The 16,239-nt window shown below is 50.7% G+C and overlaps 1 protein-coding gene across 5 annotated transcripts in view; it reads right to left on the bottom strand.

Moving 5' to 3' along the window:
• akap6 (A kinase (PRKA) anchor protein 6) overlaps positions 1-16,239 on the bottom strand; it is a 711,546-nt gene that overhangs the window by 230,046 nt on the left and 465,261 nt on the right. For all 5 annotated transcript variants that reach the window (XM_038781180.1, XM_038781196.1, XM_038781187.1 and 2 more), the window contains one exon: positions 9,195-9,343. In XM_038781180.1, the coding sequence (XP_038637108.1) occupies positions 9,195-9,343 (149 nt within the window). The remainder of the gene's footprint in view (positions 1-9,194; positions 9,344-16,239) is intronic.

The following is a 16,239-nucleotide window of genomic DNA, read 5'->3' on the forward strand; positions in this document are numbered from 1 at the left end:
TAGATCCCGGGAGTGGGGTCTCCTGGCCTCTATCAGTCATGTTACACCGCAATCTGCTGCTTTTCGGGCGCAACGTAGCCCCGTTCAATCGCTCCCACTATATTCAATCCCAACCTATGCTGAGTTATGATCTGGAGATGCCGACGTTGGACTGGGGTGGGCACAGTAAGATGTCTTACAACACCCAGGTTAAAGTCCAACAGGTTTGTTTCGAATCACTAGCTTTCGGAGGCTTCTCCTGAGGAAGGATCTGTGCTCCGAAAGTTAGTGATTCATAAACAAACCTGTTGGACTTTAACCTGGTGTTGTAAGACATCTTACTGTGCTGAGTTAGTTGGTTTTAGATGGTTTCTCCCCGTATTCGTAGACAGCCCCTTTGGTCTTCTTCAGCTGTGCTACCGGGTTTCCAGTGGTTAGAAGGTCGAATTCCGCCTCCGGCGCTCTTTCAGTAGCCCCCTCTCGGGTGTCTCAGTGTAGCACCTGTCTACTCTGAGTATCTCCCCGACTAGCCTTTCTCTCCCCGCTCTTTCTTTCTTCTGTCTATGAAACCTGATAGAGATCAACTCCCCTCTGATAGCTGCCTTCAGGGCCTCCCACACCGTGGACGCCGCTACCTCCCCCATATCATTAGTTTCCAGGTAATTCTTGATGTTCCTCCTTATCCGTCCACAAACCTCGTCGTCTGCCAGCAGCCCCACATCCAGCCTCCATAGTAGGGGCTGACCTCTCTCCCCCTTAAGACGCAAATCCACACAGTGTGGAGCATGATCAGAGACTGCAATGGCCAAGTATTCGGTCCCCTCACCCTGGGGATCAACGCCCTGCTCATCACAAAGAAATCTATACGGGAGTAGACTTTGTGGACATGGGAAAAGAAAGAGAACTCTTTCGCCCTCGGTCGGGTGAATCTCCACGGGTTTCCCCCCCCCCCCCCACCTGTTCCATGAATCCCTCAGTTCTTTAGCCACCGCTGGTCGCTCCCCGACCTGCCGTTTGACCGGTCCAGTACAGGGTCTATAACTGTGTTAAAGTCACCCAGCATAATCAGATTGTGTGAGTCTAAGTCTGGAATTTTACCCAGCATGTGTCTCATAAATACCATGTCGTCCCAGTTCGAGGCGTAAACGTTCATGAGCACCACCCGGGTCCCCTGCAGTTTCTCGCTAACCATTATGTATCTGCCACCCTGTGATGAATGTTATCAGTAGCTGATATAATGGTACCTTACCTTTAATGCATTGGCCCTTTAAGACCGGGCTTGGAACCCTGGGGGACTCCGCCTCTGGCTCCGCCCCCAGGAAACGGTATATAAGATGAGGCTCACTCAGGCCACATGTGATGAGCACACTTCTCGGCTGCTGTACAGTTCTCAGATGATTAAAGCCTTTGAATCATCTATCTTCTCTCCTATGTCGTGATTGAGGGTATCTCAATTTAATCAAGATGGACAGCGCTCTAAAGCCGGAGAAACTCAACCTGGACGCTCGGTCTCCGGAAGCCCCGGAAATGTTTAAATATTGGCTGCGGTGTTTTGAGGACTATATTGACTCCTCAGCGACTGATGTCGACGGCGCTCGCAAGCTGCGTTTACTACATGCCCGGGTGGGCCACCGACTCTCCTCCGTGATCGAGAACGTTGCAAATTACGAAGCTACGGTCGAGATACTCACGAAACGCTTTGTGAAGCCGATTAATGAGGTACATGCCAGGCATTTGCTCTCAACTTGCAGCCAGCGTTCCGGGGAAACTCTAGACGAGTACGTGGAGAGACTCACTGTGCTCGCGAGGAACTGCAACCATAAAGCAGTGACGGCAGAAACCCACATGAACTTGCATATTCGCGATGCCTTTGTGTCCGATATGAGGTCCTCGTACATCCGGCAGCGGCTCCTGGAAGACGGGGCAAAGGATCTACAAGGCACGGTAACGCTCGCCTCTTCCCTAGAAATGGCCCACCGTAACCTCCGTACGTACTCCACGGACCTTGCAAACCCCTCTCGATCCCCTCCAGACCCGGCCACGATACAGGCCTGCGCCGCGCGGCGATCCGCTCACTCCGGGGGTTCCCCATGCTATTTCTGTGGGCAAGGTCAGCACCCACGGCAACGTTGCCCGGCCCGCTCCGCGATCTGCAACGACTGCGGGAAGAAAGGGCACTTCGCTAAAGTCTGCCTGGCTGGCCCCAAAGGCCACAAACAAAATCCTCACCAGGCCTAGAAATCAAGTTCCCGGTCTCACAGGCCCTGCAACGCGGCTGCGCGGCGGCCGGACACGCCCACTTCCGACGCATCATCGACCTCGTGCGAGCCATGGGAGCGGCCATCTTGGCGACGGCCATCTTCGAACCCCGACACGTGTGACCGACGGCGGCGGATATTTTGTGACTCCAGGCGGCCATTTTGTGAGTCCGACTTAACCGAGGACTCTGACTACCCGCAACTAGGAGCGATCACGCTCGATCAATCGCGGCCGAAACACCTGCGTAACTTGATGATGCGGGTGCGAATCAACGGCCACGACACTCCCTGCCTATTCGACTACGGGAGCACGGAAAGCTTTATCCATCCAGACACGGTAAGACGCTGCTCCCTGCGCACCCACCCCGCCTCCCAAACTATCGCCCTCGCCTCTGGGTCCCATTCGGTCCAAATCACGGAGTATTGTGTCGCTGACCTCGCAATTCAAGGCGCTGAATACACCCGTTTTAAACTTTACATCTTTCCTCAACTCTGCGCCCCCCTGCTGCTCGGTCTGGACTTACAGTGCAGCCACCGGAGCCTGACACTGAAGTTCGGCGGACCCCTGCCCCCACTCACGGTATGCTGCCTGGCAACACTCAAAGTTGCACCAGCCCCCTCTTCGCGAATCTCACTCCCGACTGTAAGCCTGTCGCCACCAGGAGTCGCTGGTACAGTACCCAAGACATGACTTTTATCAAGTCAGAGGTTCAGCGACTACTAATAGAGGGGGTCATAGAGGCCAGCAACAGCCCTTGGAGGGCTCAAGTATTGGTAGTCTGCTCCGGGGAGAAGCAACGAATGGTAGTGGATTATAGCCAGACCATAAACCGCTTTACGCAACTCGATGCTTACCCACTCCCCCGCATAGCAGAAATGGTGACTCCCATCGCCCAGTATCGGGTATTCTCCACGGTCGACCTAAAATCGGGCTATCATCAACTCCCTGTCCGCCCAGTGGACCGCCCCTACACGGCCTTCGAAGCAGCCGGTCGGCTGTTTCACTTCCTCAGGGTCCCTTTTGGTGCTACAAACGGGGTCTCTGTTTTCCAGAGGGCGATGGATCAAATGGTGGACCAGTAAGGCTTACGGGCTACATACCCGTACTTGGACAACGTCACCATCTGCGGCCATGACCAGCAGGACCACGACGCAAACCTGAGGAAGTTCCTCCAGACTGCCCGGGCCCTCAACCTCACGTACAACAAAGAGAAATGCGTGTTCCACACAACCCGGCTAGCCATCCTCGGCTATGTCATGGAAAATGGGGTCCTAGGCCCGGACCCCGACTGCATGCATCCCCTTAAGGAACTCCCCCTCCCCCATAGCGTCAAGGCACTCAAACGATGCTTGGGGCTTTTCTTCTATTACGCCCAGTGGGTCCCCAGATATGCGGACAAAGCCCGGCCACTCATTAAGACTACGGTTTTTCCCATGACGGCTGAGGCCCAGTCGGCTTTCAACCGTATCAAGACCGATATCATCAAGGCCGCCATGCACGCAGTGGACAAAGCCATTCCCTTCCAAGTAGAAAGCGACGCATCAGACGTCGCCCTGGCTGCTACCCATAACCAGGCGGGCAGACCAGTAGTGTTCTTCTCCCAAACCCTCACCGCCTCGGAAATTCGGCACTCTGCAGTCGAGAAGGAGGCACAAGCCATAGTGGAGGCCGTGCGGCACTGGAGGCACTGCCTAGCCGGTAGGAGGTTCACTCTCGTCATCGACCAACGGTCGGTCGCCTTTATGTTCGATAGCGTACAATGGGGCAAAATAAAGAATGACAAAATTCTGAGGTGGAGGATAGAGCTCTCCACTTACACATACGATATTAAATATCACCCGGGGAAGCTCAATGAGCCCTCAGATGCCCTGTCCCGCGGCACATGCGCCAAGGCGCACAAAGACCGCCTGAGAGCCATCCACGATGACCTCTGCCACCTGTGGGTCACCCGGCTTGCCCACTTTATCAAGTCCCGCAACCTACCCTACTCCACAGGGGAGGTCAAGGCCATGACTAAGGCATGCCAGATCTGTGCAGAATGCAAACCGCAATTCTATCGACCAGACAGGCCTGATAAAGGCCTCTGGGCCTTTTGAGCGACTAAGTGTGGACTTCAAAGGGCCCTTCCCGTCCACCAACTGCAACATCTATTTGCTCACCGTGATTGATCAGTTCTCCCGCTTCCCTTTTGCTGTCCCCTGTCCTGATATGACCTCGGCCTCCGTGATCAAGGCACTGCACAGCATCTTCACACTGTTTGGTTTCCCCGCTTATATCTACAGCGACCGGGGTACATCGTTCATGAGCGATGAGCTGCGTCGATATCTGCTCAGCAAGGGCATCGCCTCGAGCAGGACGACGAGCTATACCCCGCGGGGAAATGGGCAAGTGGAGAGGGAGAACGCAACAGTTTAGAAGGCCGTCCTCCTAGCCCTACAGTCAAGGAGTCTCCCAATTGCCCGCTGGCAGGAGGTCCTACCCGATGCCCTATATTCCATTAGGTCGCTCCTCTGTACGGCCATGAATGAGACCCCTCACAATCTTCCCCAGGAAGTCCACCTCTGGCGTCTCGCTTCCACGTTGGCTGACGACTCCGGGACCAGTTCTACTCCGGAGGCACGTGAGGAGCCATAAATCCGATCCCGTAGTCGAGAGGGTCCAACTGCTACACGCAAACCCTCAATACGCCTACGTCGAGCACGCCGACGGCAGGAAGGACACCGTCTCCCTGCGAGACCTGGCACCCGCTAGCTCTCCCACCGACCCCGCTGGCTCACCCACCGACCACAAAGCTATCCCCACCGACACCCCCCTCCTAACGACGCTCCCCTCCCCGCACCGACCGCCGACCCCGATAGCGCCCCCCCCATAGCACCCCCTCCCCCCAGCCGCCGCCGGCACCGATCACCCTAGTCATCCCGGATACCCCCCGCTCCAAGGCGGGCAAAGGCTCAGTCAACCGTGCTCCCGGATATACCACCATCAATACCGACCGTATCCACGGCACCTCCACCGGAGCAGAGAAAGTCAGCACGGACGGTCAAACCACCCACAAGACTGAACTTGTAACTCCACTTCACCCCCGACGGACTAAACAGGGGGTGAATGTGATAAATGTTATCAGTAGCTGATATAATGGTACCTTACCTTTAATGCATTGGCCCGTTAAGACCGGGCTTGGAACCCTGGGGGACGCCCCCTCGGGCTCCTCCCCCAGGAAACGGTCCATAAGATAGGGCTCTCTCAGGCTACATGTGATGAGCACACTTCTCGGCTGCTGTACAGTTCTCAGATGATTAAAGCCTTTGAATCATCTGTCTTCTCTCCTGTGTTGTGATTGAGGGTATCTCACTCCCCCCCCCCCTTGTCAGCTACAAAATTCCCTGCCTCAAAAGCCACCCACTTGCTGACAAGGATTGCTACTCCTCTGGTCTTTGAATCCAGCTCCGAATAGAACACCTTGCCCATCCACCCTTTTCTCAATTTTGTTTGGTCCGCAAGTTTCAGGTGCATGTCATGTAGCATGGCTAGGTCTGCCTTTAGCCCCTTTAAGTGCGAGAACATGCGAGCCCTCTTGACCGGCCCATTCAAGTCCCACACATTCCATGTGATCAGCCTGGATGGGGAGCTAGCCCCCCCCCCCCCCCCCCCCCCCGACTCTCCCTCTGTTCCCCCAAGTTGGCACCTTTTCTGTCAGCCAAGCAACGTCCCATCCCCCCCCCCCCCCCCAGCAACCCCGTGATCCCAAACCCCCAAGTCAAGCACCCGCTTGACACTGGCTCTCCCCCCATTACGCTTCCATGAGTCAGCTGACCCATGTTGACCCCGGCCGCTCCCGCCTCCGTCTCCGATTACTCAGATGCCTCATTTTTCAGGCCCCTCCCCCACTATGCAAAGCCCAACCTATCAGCTTCAACGGCCCCCAAAGAACATTTTCCGCCCCCTCCCCCCCAGCAAAACAAACAGCAAACCTGGCCCCATCAAAGAAACGGCCCCAGCTGCAAGGAGAGCAGCCCCACGTACAGGGCCCCCTCCTCCTTCTGTAGCAGAGTTCTACAAGAGTCGAAAACATGGCCGAAAAAACAGGGAACAAACAAAAATAAGAGGAAACAACATAATGTCGCTCCTTCCGGCTACTCAGCAATTACCATACCCACCAGAGTAACGTCCCAGTGTGGCTGTCCTTTAGTTCGCGTCCAACTTTTCTTGCTGAATGAAATTCCACGCCTCATCCGGTGTATCAAAGTAATGGTGACGACCTAGATACGTGACCCACAGCCTCTCCGGATGCAGCAGCCTGAACTTCGCCCCTTTGCTGTGGAGGGCCGCCTTAGCCCGGTTGAATCCAGTGCGCCTCTTGGCCAGCTCTGCTCCCAGGTCTTGGTAGATGCGGATTACCCTGTTCTCCCACCTGCTGCTTCGCTCCTTTTCAGCCCATCATAGGACTGGTTCCTTATCTGAGAAGCGGTGGAACCGCACCACCATGGCCCTCGGCAGTTCATTCGTTTTGGGTTTCCTTGCAAGGACTCTGTGCACCCCATCCAGTTCCAGAGGCCGAGGGAATGCTTCTGGCCCCATCAGGGACCCCAATAATGTGGTTACGAGTGCACTTGTGTCTGAACTCTCCGCACCCTCAGGTAGGCCAAGAATATGCAGGTTCTGCCTCCTGGACCTGTTTTCAAAGTCTTCCAGCCTCTCCTGCCACCTCTTGTGTAGGGCGTCGAGTGCCTCCACCCTGACGGCCAGGCCCAGTATCTCGTCTTCATTATCCAAGACCTTTTTCTCAATCTCCTTGATCGCCTCCTCCTGCATTTTCTGGGTCGCAACCATTTTCTCCTTGGAGGCCTTCATTGGGGCCAGCATCTCCGTTTTCAGGTCAGCAAAGCAGCTTCTAAGGAACTCCTGCTGTTCCCGCGACCATTGGGCCCACGCTGCCTGATCCAAGCCGGCCGCCATTTTCTGATCCCGCGCCCGTTCCTGCCGCTTCTCACTGGTCGTTTGTTTGGCCGTCCTGCTCCTGGTCCCCTCCATAAACTGCTGTGGGGAGGCTTCTATCGCCGTTTGCCCGCCTGTTTGCGCTGAAAAGGGGCTGTAAAAGCTCCTTGAAAGGGACCATTAGTCCATTAGCGGCGGCAGCTGCCGAAAACGCAACCTACCCGCGCATGGCCGCCACCGGAAGACCTCACCTGTGCATAATTAATGAGGTCCCAAACGTGGAATCGGGCGTGACTTCCTGCCATTCCGGCCAGTGGGAAGGGCGCAAGACGTGGCGGCTTGATCTTGCGGGGCGGCGGAGGGGAAAGAGTGCGCCCCCTTAAGACGCCGGCCCGACGATCGGTGGCACCGATCGCGGGCCAGTCCCCTCCCGAGCACGGTCGTGGTGCTCGATCCCCGATCCGCCCCCCCCTAGGCCCCACACTTACCTGGCGCGCCATGTTCACGACGGCAGTGACCAGGTGTGGTTGCCGCCGTGGTGAACAGGTCGGGAACAGCAGGCCTCTCGGCCCATCCGGGTCGGAGAATCGCGGGCCGCCGTGAAAAACGGCGGCCCGTGTTTCTCCGAGCAGCGTGTCGGAAAACCGGACACGCCATTTTGGGGTGGGGGGGGTGGGGTGGGAGAATAGCGGGAGGTGCGGGAGCGGACCTCCCGCTATTCCCCCACCCATCGTGGTTGCGGAGAATCGCGGCCATTTTGTCTCCCTCAGTCTCTCGCTCTCTCTCGGGTGCACTGTGACCAGGATAATATCAGAATAGTTCAGATGGCTAGTGGAGTTACGTATAGTTATTGTAGTTAGATCTTGTTAACCTAATCACTAGTATCAAAGTTAAGGTAAAGAACTCATGCACTTGTTGTTATAGTTACTCAATAAACCTTTGTCGTTACTGGACGAGTTAGAGTCTTCTTCATCGAGATTCAGAAGAACTCTCCGTCAACCAAGGATTGAGTAGCACGTGTTACCGACCACAAGACACAGGCCACCTGTTATTCTCCCTCCTGCTGTTGAAACACTGGGGTATAAAACATCAAGATGGAGAAAATCTAAGTGCTCAAATCACAGGTTAGGTGGGGTAACAGGGTGGGGGGTGGGCCATGGGTGCTCTTTCAGAGGTTCTCGATGGGCCGAATGGCCACCTATTGCACTGGAGAGATTCTATGATTTTATAATTGGACAGCAGTTATTTTGGAGTTCTTAAACACAATGTAATTTTAGAATAAAAGCAAATTACTTCAGATGCTGGAATCTGAAACAAAAAGAGAAAATTCTGAACAATCTTGGCAGGTCTGACTGCATCGGTGGTGAGAGAAGCGAGCTAACGTTTCAAGTCTGAATGATTCTTTCTCAAAGCTCTTTGTCAAAGAGTGAAATGAAAATCTCTTATTGTCACAAGTAGCCTTCATATGAAGTTACTGTGAAAAGCCCCTAGTCGCCGCATTCCGGCACCTGTTCAGGGAGGCTGTTACGGGAATTGAACCGTGCTGCTGGCCTGCCTTGGTTTGCTTTCAAAGCCAGCGATTTAGCCCTGTGCTAAACAGCCCCATCCAGACTCGAAACTTTAGCTCCCTTCTCTCACCAGGGATGCTGTCAGACCTGCCAAGATTGTCCAGTCTTTTCTGTAAATATAGAATATTGTGCTAAAACTGTAAAAACCGAATGAGTAAAGAAATAAAGAATGCAATATGAAGCTCAGCAAATGTGTCAATCAACATATATTCAAAGGATTGGGGTGCCTATAAAATAGTACTTAGACCTAGCTTCAGGTTCATCTGTTTTAACATCTCGGGTTAGTTTACTTAATAAACAAGGCCTGTTATGGGCTGACTACAGAATGATTACATTTAAGCCATAAAGATAGTTGTATATTAATGTGTACTTAGCTGCAGTCATGTGTTGTACTTCAAGAAATAATTGACTCAGGTTATTAAATAAAAATGAGTTATACAATTAATTCCATACCTGTAAGTATCTACCCGATTGACTTTTGACATTGCAGCAAATTCTTGTTTTCTGTTGTTGCCACTCGTGTACTGCTCGTTATAAAGCTTCAGTGACATCTGTTCCACAGCATCTCTCCTGGTCTCTAAGTTGATAAGCCGGATTTCTCCCTGGGAACAGAAAGGTGCATGTGGATGAATAATGAGAGTTAAGCTAGATCCATAGATGAAAATAACTAGAACGTTAAAATAAAATAAAAATATTTTTATTTAAGAAATGTGTAACTTTTCGTTGCCAGTGCACTTAATAATTGAATAATGAAATACTGAGCATTGAACGAGTACATACATAGGATACACAGGAATCACTCTAAGTTAATTAAGAGAGTATTAAGTTAACTAAATAACATAAGTAACAAATGGCTGGACAGGTGTTATGTTGCAACTGTGGAATGTGGGAGGTTTTGAAAGGCAAGGCAGTCCAGGACAAACACATTTGCAGGAAATGTTAGCGCGAGAAAAGTGATAGATGAGGGTTATTGATCTGGAAACTGATCTACAGACATTACACAATCTAAGAAAGGGGAAGAATAACCTGGACACTTTGCTCCAGAATATGGTTACACCTCTTAGAATAGGGTCGTCTATTTTGGTCAGCAGTGAGGTACAGGAGGATGTGACCATGAGTGAGGCAAGTAAAAAGGCCAAGCAGACAGTAGTGGAGGAGCCTCAGACTTTGCAATTATCAAACAAGTTTGAGGTGCTCACAACCTGTGTGGATGAAAGTGAGATGTGCAAGGTAGATGAGCAGGCTGGCCATGGCACTATGGTAGAGGAAGCTGTTCAAGCAGGGGGAAGAAAGCAAGAATGTAGACATACTACAAGACAGCATAGTGAGAGGGACTGACACTGTCCTCCGCAGGAAGAGCGAGAGTCGAGGTGGCTGTCTTGTCTGCCTGGAGTTAGGGTTCGGGACATTTGCTCTGGGCTGGAGAGGAACATGCAGTGGGAGGAGGAGGACCCAGTTATCATGATACATGTAGGTAAAAATGGCATGGGCAAGCATTCCACTGGTGGGACCTTCTGGTCCTGTCCAAGACAAACCCAGCGGCGGGTTCCCTGGTGGCATGGCTGGTGAGCAATGCAAATGGACATCAGGTTCAGCATGACCTGCAGATCCAGTTGGCGGCCAATGGTGAGCTGTCTCTCTGAAGACCATGCAGGCGGGTAAAGCCCCGGGGCCGGACGGGTCCCCAGTGGAGTTTAATAAAAAGTTCTCTGGGATATTGGGGCCGGTGTTGATGAGGATGTTCAAAGAGGCAAGGGAAAGAGGGGTGCTGCCCCCGACAATGTCACAGGCCACGAATTTCACTGATTCTGAAGCGGGAGAAGAACCCGGAACTGTGTGGGTCCGACAGGCCGATATCCCTGTTGAATGTGGACGCCAAACTGCTGGCCAAACTTTTGTCCTCCAGGATTGAGGATTGTGTTCCGGACGTTATTGGGGAGGACCAGACGGGGTTTGTTAAGGGTAGGCAGTTGGTGGCCAATGTAGGAAGGAGTTCATTGTGATCATGATGTCCCCGGAAGGTAGGGAAGTGGAGGTCGTGGTCGCAATGGATGCAGAAAAGGCTTTTGATTGTGTAGAATGGAATTATCTGTGGGAGGTACTGGGACAGTTTGGATTTGGGCGGGGCTTTATTGACTGGGTCAGGTTGCTGTATCAGGCTCCTGTGGCAAGCGTACGGATGAATTGGACAACATTGGGCTATTTTAGACTGCACCTGGGGACGAGACAGGGATGCCCCCTCTCCCCACTGTTGTTCGCGCTAGCTATAGAGCCGTGGGCAATTGCTCTGAGAGCCTCAAGGGGCTGGAAGGGGCTGGTCCGGAAGGGGGGGGGGGGGGGGGTGGAGCACAGAGTCTCGCTCTATGCAGATGACCAGCTTCTGTATGTATCGGATCCATTAGAGGGGATGGAAGAAATCATGAGGATTCTAGGGGAGTTTGGCCGGTTTGTGGGGTAGAAGCTAAATATGGGGAAAAGTGAGATGTTTGCGGTCCAGGCGAGCGGACAGGAGAGGCGATTGGAGCTGCCGTTTAGATTAGTAAGGGGAAGCTTTAGGTTCCTAGGCATTCAAGTGGCACGGGAATGGGATCAGCTGCATAACTTAAATCTGGCCCGGCTAATAGACCAAATGAAGGACGATTTTCAGAGATGGGACGTGCTCCCGTTGTCATTAGCTGGGAGGGTGCAGACTATGAAGGTGATGGTCCTCCCAAGATTCATGTTCGTGTTTCAATGTCTCCCCACCTTTATTCTGCGGTTCTTATTTAAACAGGTCGACAAAGTGATCTCTGGCTTTGTTTGGGCAGGCAAGACCCCGCGGGTAAGGAAGTTAATGCTTGAGCGGAGTTGGGGAGAGGGCGAGCTGGCGCTGCCAAATTTTAGTAACTATTACTGGAGGGAGAAGATAGCCATGATCAGGAAGTGGGTGGTGGGGGAGGGGTCGGCATCGGACTGTATGAAGGCGGCTTCAAGCAAGGGCACCAGTTTGGGGGCTTTGGTAGCTGCGCCTCTGCCATTCCCGCTGGCACGGTGCTCCACCAGCCCCGTGGTGGTGGTGGCCCCGAGAGTCTGGGGGCAATGGAGGAGACATGTGGGAGCAGTGGGAGCTTCGGTCTAGTCCCCAATCTGTAATAATCACCGTTTTTCCCTGGGAAGTATGGATGGGGGATTCCAGATATGGTGGAGAGCAGGGATTGAGAGGATGGGGGATATGTTTATAGAGTGGAGCTTTCTGAGTATGAGGGCGTTGGAGGAGAAGTTTGGGTTGGCGAGGGGAAACAAATTCTGGTATCTGCAGGTGCGGGACTTCCTACGTGAACAGGTGTCAACCTTCCCGCTCCAACCGCTAAGGGGGATTCAGGACAGGGTAGTTTTCAGAGGGTGGGTAGGAGAAGGGAGCGTCTCTGGCATTTACAAGGAACTTACGGGGTCCGAGGAGACACAGACCGAGGAGCTGAAGTGCAAGTGGGAGGAGGAGCTGGGAGGTGAGATAGAGGATGGTCTATGGGCGGAAGCGTTGAGTAGAGTCAACGCAACCGCAACTTGTGCCAGGCTCAGCCTGATACAATTTAAGGTCATTCACCGGGCTCACAGGACAGTGGCCCGGATGAGCAGATTCTTTGGGGTAGAGGACAGGTGTGCGAAATGTGCGGGAGGACCAGCGAGCCATGTCCACATGTTCTGGGCATGTCCAAAGCTCAGGGGATTTTGGCAGGGGTTTGCAGATGTCCACGGTGTTTAAATCAAGGGTGGCGCTGAGCCCAGAGGTGGCGATTTTTGGGGTGTCGGAAGACCCGGGAATCCAGGAGGAGAAAGAGGCAGACGTTCTGGCCTTTGCTTCCCTGGTAGCCCGGAGACAGATACTATCAGCACGGAGGGACTCAAAGCCCCCGAAGTCGGAGACCTGGCTATCGGACATGGCTAGCTTTCTCTGTTTGGAGAAAATCAAGTTCGCCTTGAGAGGCTCACTGTTAGGGTTCACCCGGAGGTGGCAACCGTTCGTCGACTTCTCAGTGGGAAATTAATCGTCAGCAGAAGTGGGGGGGGGTTTTAGTTTAGCTTAGAGTAGGGGGTTAATAAAGGTGGGACCTGTGAGGGAGGGAGATGGCTTTTGCCCTATGTTTATAGTTTCATGTACATTGTTTATTGTTTTGTGGTTATAATACCAAAAAAATACCTCAATAAAATGTTTATTAAACAAAAAAAATGGAAAATCCACTGGAGTGATGGTAAAAATTGGCAAGCTTGTCAGAAAGGCACAGTGATTACCAGGAAGGATTATTATCTACATATAGGCCGGGGCTTTCTGCGCAACCTGCCACGTGTTTCGCGGTGGCAGAAGTGGCCCACCATTGGCCGGCGGCGGGATCTTCTCGTCCTACCATTGTCAACGGGGTTTCCCATTGAATGCACCCCCCGTTGTCGGGAAATCTCCGTCGGGGTGTGCCGTCGGCTGGACTGGATGATCACACCGGTGTGAACGGCCGGAAACATCCGGCCCCTGACTGGAACAACCAGGTGAGCAAAGAACGTGTCGATGGCAAATAGGTAAAATGTTTTTAACGCAACTCAGATTCTAGAGTCAACCAGGGAGAAGACTATACGAGACCTCTGAAAATGTGCAACAAGGTAGGGTTATTTAATTACCTCATAGTAAAGGCGACTCTTGGTAGCAGTGATCATAATATGTTTGAATTTTACATTCAGTTTGAGGGAGAGAAGAGTGAGCCTAAGACTAGTATTTTAAACTTAACTAGAATTTATTAGAGCATGAAAGCAGAGCTATTGAAAGTGGACTGGCAATTGAGGTTAAGGTATTGGTCAGTAGAGATGCAGTGGCAGACATTTAGGGAGATATTTCAGAACATACAGAATCGATACAGTCCAATGAGAAAGAAAAATTCTGAGGGAAAGATCCACCATTCGTGGTTAACTAAAAGAATTGAAGATAGTTTCAAATTTAAAGAAAAAGCATAGAATTGCTCAAGGATGGGAGGCAATGTAAAAAGATTGGACAGAATATTAAAAAACAGCAAAGAATAACTCAAAAATGTATAAGGAAGGATAAATACGAGTACGAGGGAAAGCTAGCTATAAATATAAACATAGAACATAGAACAGTACAGCACAGAACAGGCCCTTCGGCCCTCGATGTTGTGCCGAGCAATGATCACCCTACTTAAACCCACGTAACCCGTATCCCAACAATCCCCCCATTAACCTTACACTACGGGCAATTTAGAATGGCTAATCCACCTAACCCGCACATCTTTGGACTGTGGGAGGAAACCGGAGCACCCGGAGGAAACCCACGCACACACAGGGAGGACGTGCAGACTCCACACAGACAGTGACCCAGCCGGGAATCGAACCTGGGACCCTGGAGCTGTGAAGCATTGATGCTAACCACCATGCTACCGTGAGGCCCCTCGGCAGAGTAAGAGTTTCTTTAAATACTTTAAAAAGAGTTAATAAAGTGAGTATTGGTCCACTCGAAAGTGAGTCTGGGGAGTTAATAATTAAAAATATGGAGATGGTTGATGAATAGATATTTTGCTTTGGTCGTCACGATAGAGAATACAAATGAAATCCCAGAAATAGCAAGAAATCAGGAATTGGAGAGGAGGATTGAACTCAAGAAAGTTGTAATCATCGGGGAAGTGGAAAAGACCAAATTGTTGGAACTGAGGATTAACGGTTCCCCGGGTCCTGATGGCTTTCATATTAGGGCCTCAAAAGAAATGGCTAGTGAAATAGTTGATGCATTGGTTTTAATTTTCAAAATTCAGTTGATTCGTGGAAGGTTCCATTTGATTGGAAAGTAGCAAATGTGATTCAAAAAAGGAAGCGAGGCAGAAAGCAGAAAGCTCCAGCCCAGTGAACTGAACATATGTCATAGGGAAAATGTTAGAAGCTATTATTAAAAATGTTACAACAGAGCATTTAGATGAATTCACGGCAAGCAGGCAGAGTCAAAGTGGTTTTGTGAAAGGGAAATTTGTTTAACTAACTTATTTGAGTTATTTGAAGTAACATGTACAGTGAATAAAAGGGAACCAGTGGATGTTTTGCACTTAGATTTCGAGAAGGCATTTGATAAGGTGCTGCATCAAAAGATATTTGGGGAAAATAAAAGCTCATGGTGTAGGGGGTAACATATTGGCATGGATAAAAGATTGGCTGCCTAACAGGGAACAAAGAGTTCACGTAAATGGGTAATTTTCTGGTTGGCAGGGTGCAAAATGGTGTGCCACAATGATCAGTGCTGGGGACCCAACGCATTACTATTTATAGAAATGATTTGGATGAAGGGACTGATGGTGTGGTTGCTAAATTTGCTGATGATACAAAGATAGGCAGGAAAGTAAGTTGTGAAGAGGACATAGGAAGGCTACAAAAGGATAGGTTAAGTGAGTTGGCAAAGATCTGACAAATGGAGTAGAATGTGGGAATATGTGAGGTTGTCCATTGTGGCAGGACAAATAAAAAAGGAGGCATATTAGCTGAACATTAAGAGATTACAGAGTTCTGAGATGCAGAAGGGTCTAGGTGTCCTCGTGCAAAATGTTAGCATGCAGGTATTTCAAGTAATTAGTAAAGCGAATAGAATGTTACCATTTATTGCAAGGGGAATTAAATACAACAGTAGGGAGGCTATGCTTCAGTTACATAGGGCATTGGTGAGACTACATCTGAAGTACTGTATACAATACTGGTCTCCATATTTACAGAAAAGTGTAAATGTATTGGAAGCAGTTCAGAGAATGTTTACTAGATTAATAGCTGGATAGGGCAGGTTGACTTATGAGGAAAGGCTGGACAGGCTTGGCTTGAATCCACTAGAGTTTTGAAGAGTAAGAGGTCACTTGATTGAAACATACATGACCCTGAGGGGACTTGACAGGGTGAATGTGGAGAGGTTATTTACCCCTGTGCGAAAATCTAGAACACAGGATCACTGTTTTGAAATATAATGTCGCCCATTTAGGACAGAGATGAGGAAAACAAAATGATTCCAGACGGCTGTGAGACTTCGGAATTCACGTCCTCAAAAGATGGTTGAGATAGAGGCCTTGAATTTCTTTAAGGTGGAGGTAGATAGATTCCTGATAAGCAAGGGAGTGAAAGGTTATTGGCGGTAAGCAGGAATGTGAAGTTGAGGTTGAAATCAGATCAGCGGTGATTGAATAGTCAAGCAGTCTCCAGGGGCCAAGTGACCGACTCCTATTCCTAATTCGTATGTTCGTATGTATAAACATGAATAGTTCAGCGTTCATCGACAGCTCAGAATATTCTTTGTAACCTGAATCACAAATGCAGGGATTTTGTATACCATCCTTTGAGAATCAGGTTAGCATGTGGGCATTGCATCAATAAAATGACATATTTAGATTTTTCACAAAATGAGTAATGTATTTTCACTCCCTTGTGTGCAATTCAACTGTATAATTTTACAGAAGGTAGGCTCACATTTAGCAAGATCCAAATGAAACTCAGT

This window comes from Scyliorhinus canicula, chromosome 2 (assembly GCF_902713615.1).
Source record: "Scyliorhinus canicula chromosome 2, sScyCan1.1, whole genome shotgun sequence".
Taxonomy (NCBI): Eukaryota; Metazoa; Chordata; class Chondrichthyes; order Carcharhiniformes; family Scyliorhinidae; genus Scyliorhinus; species Scyliorhinus canicula.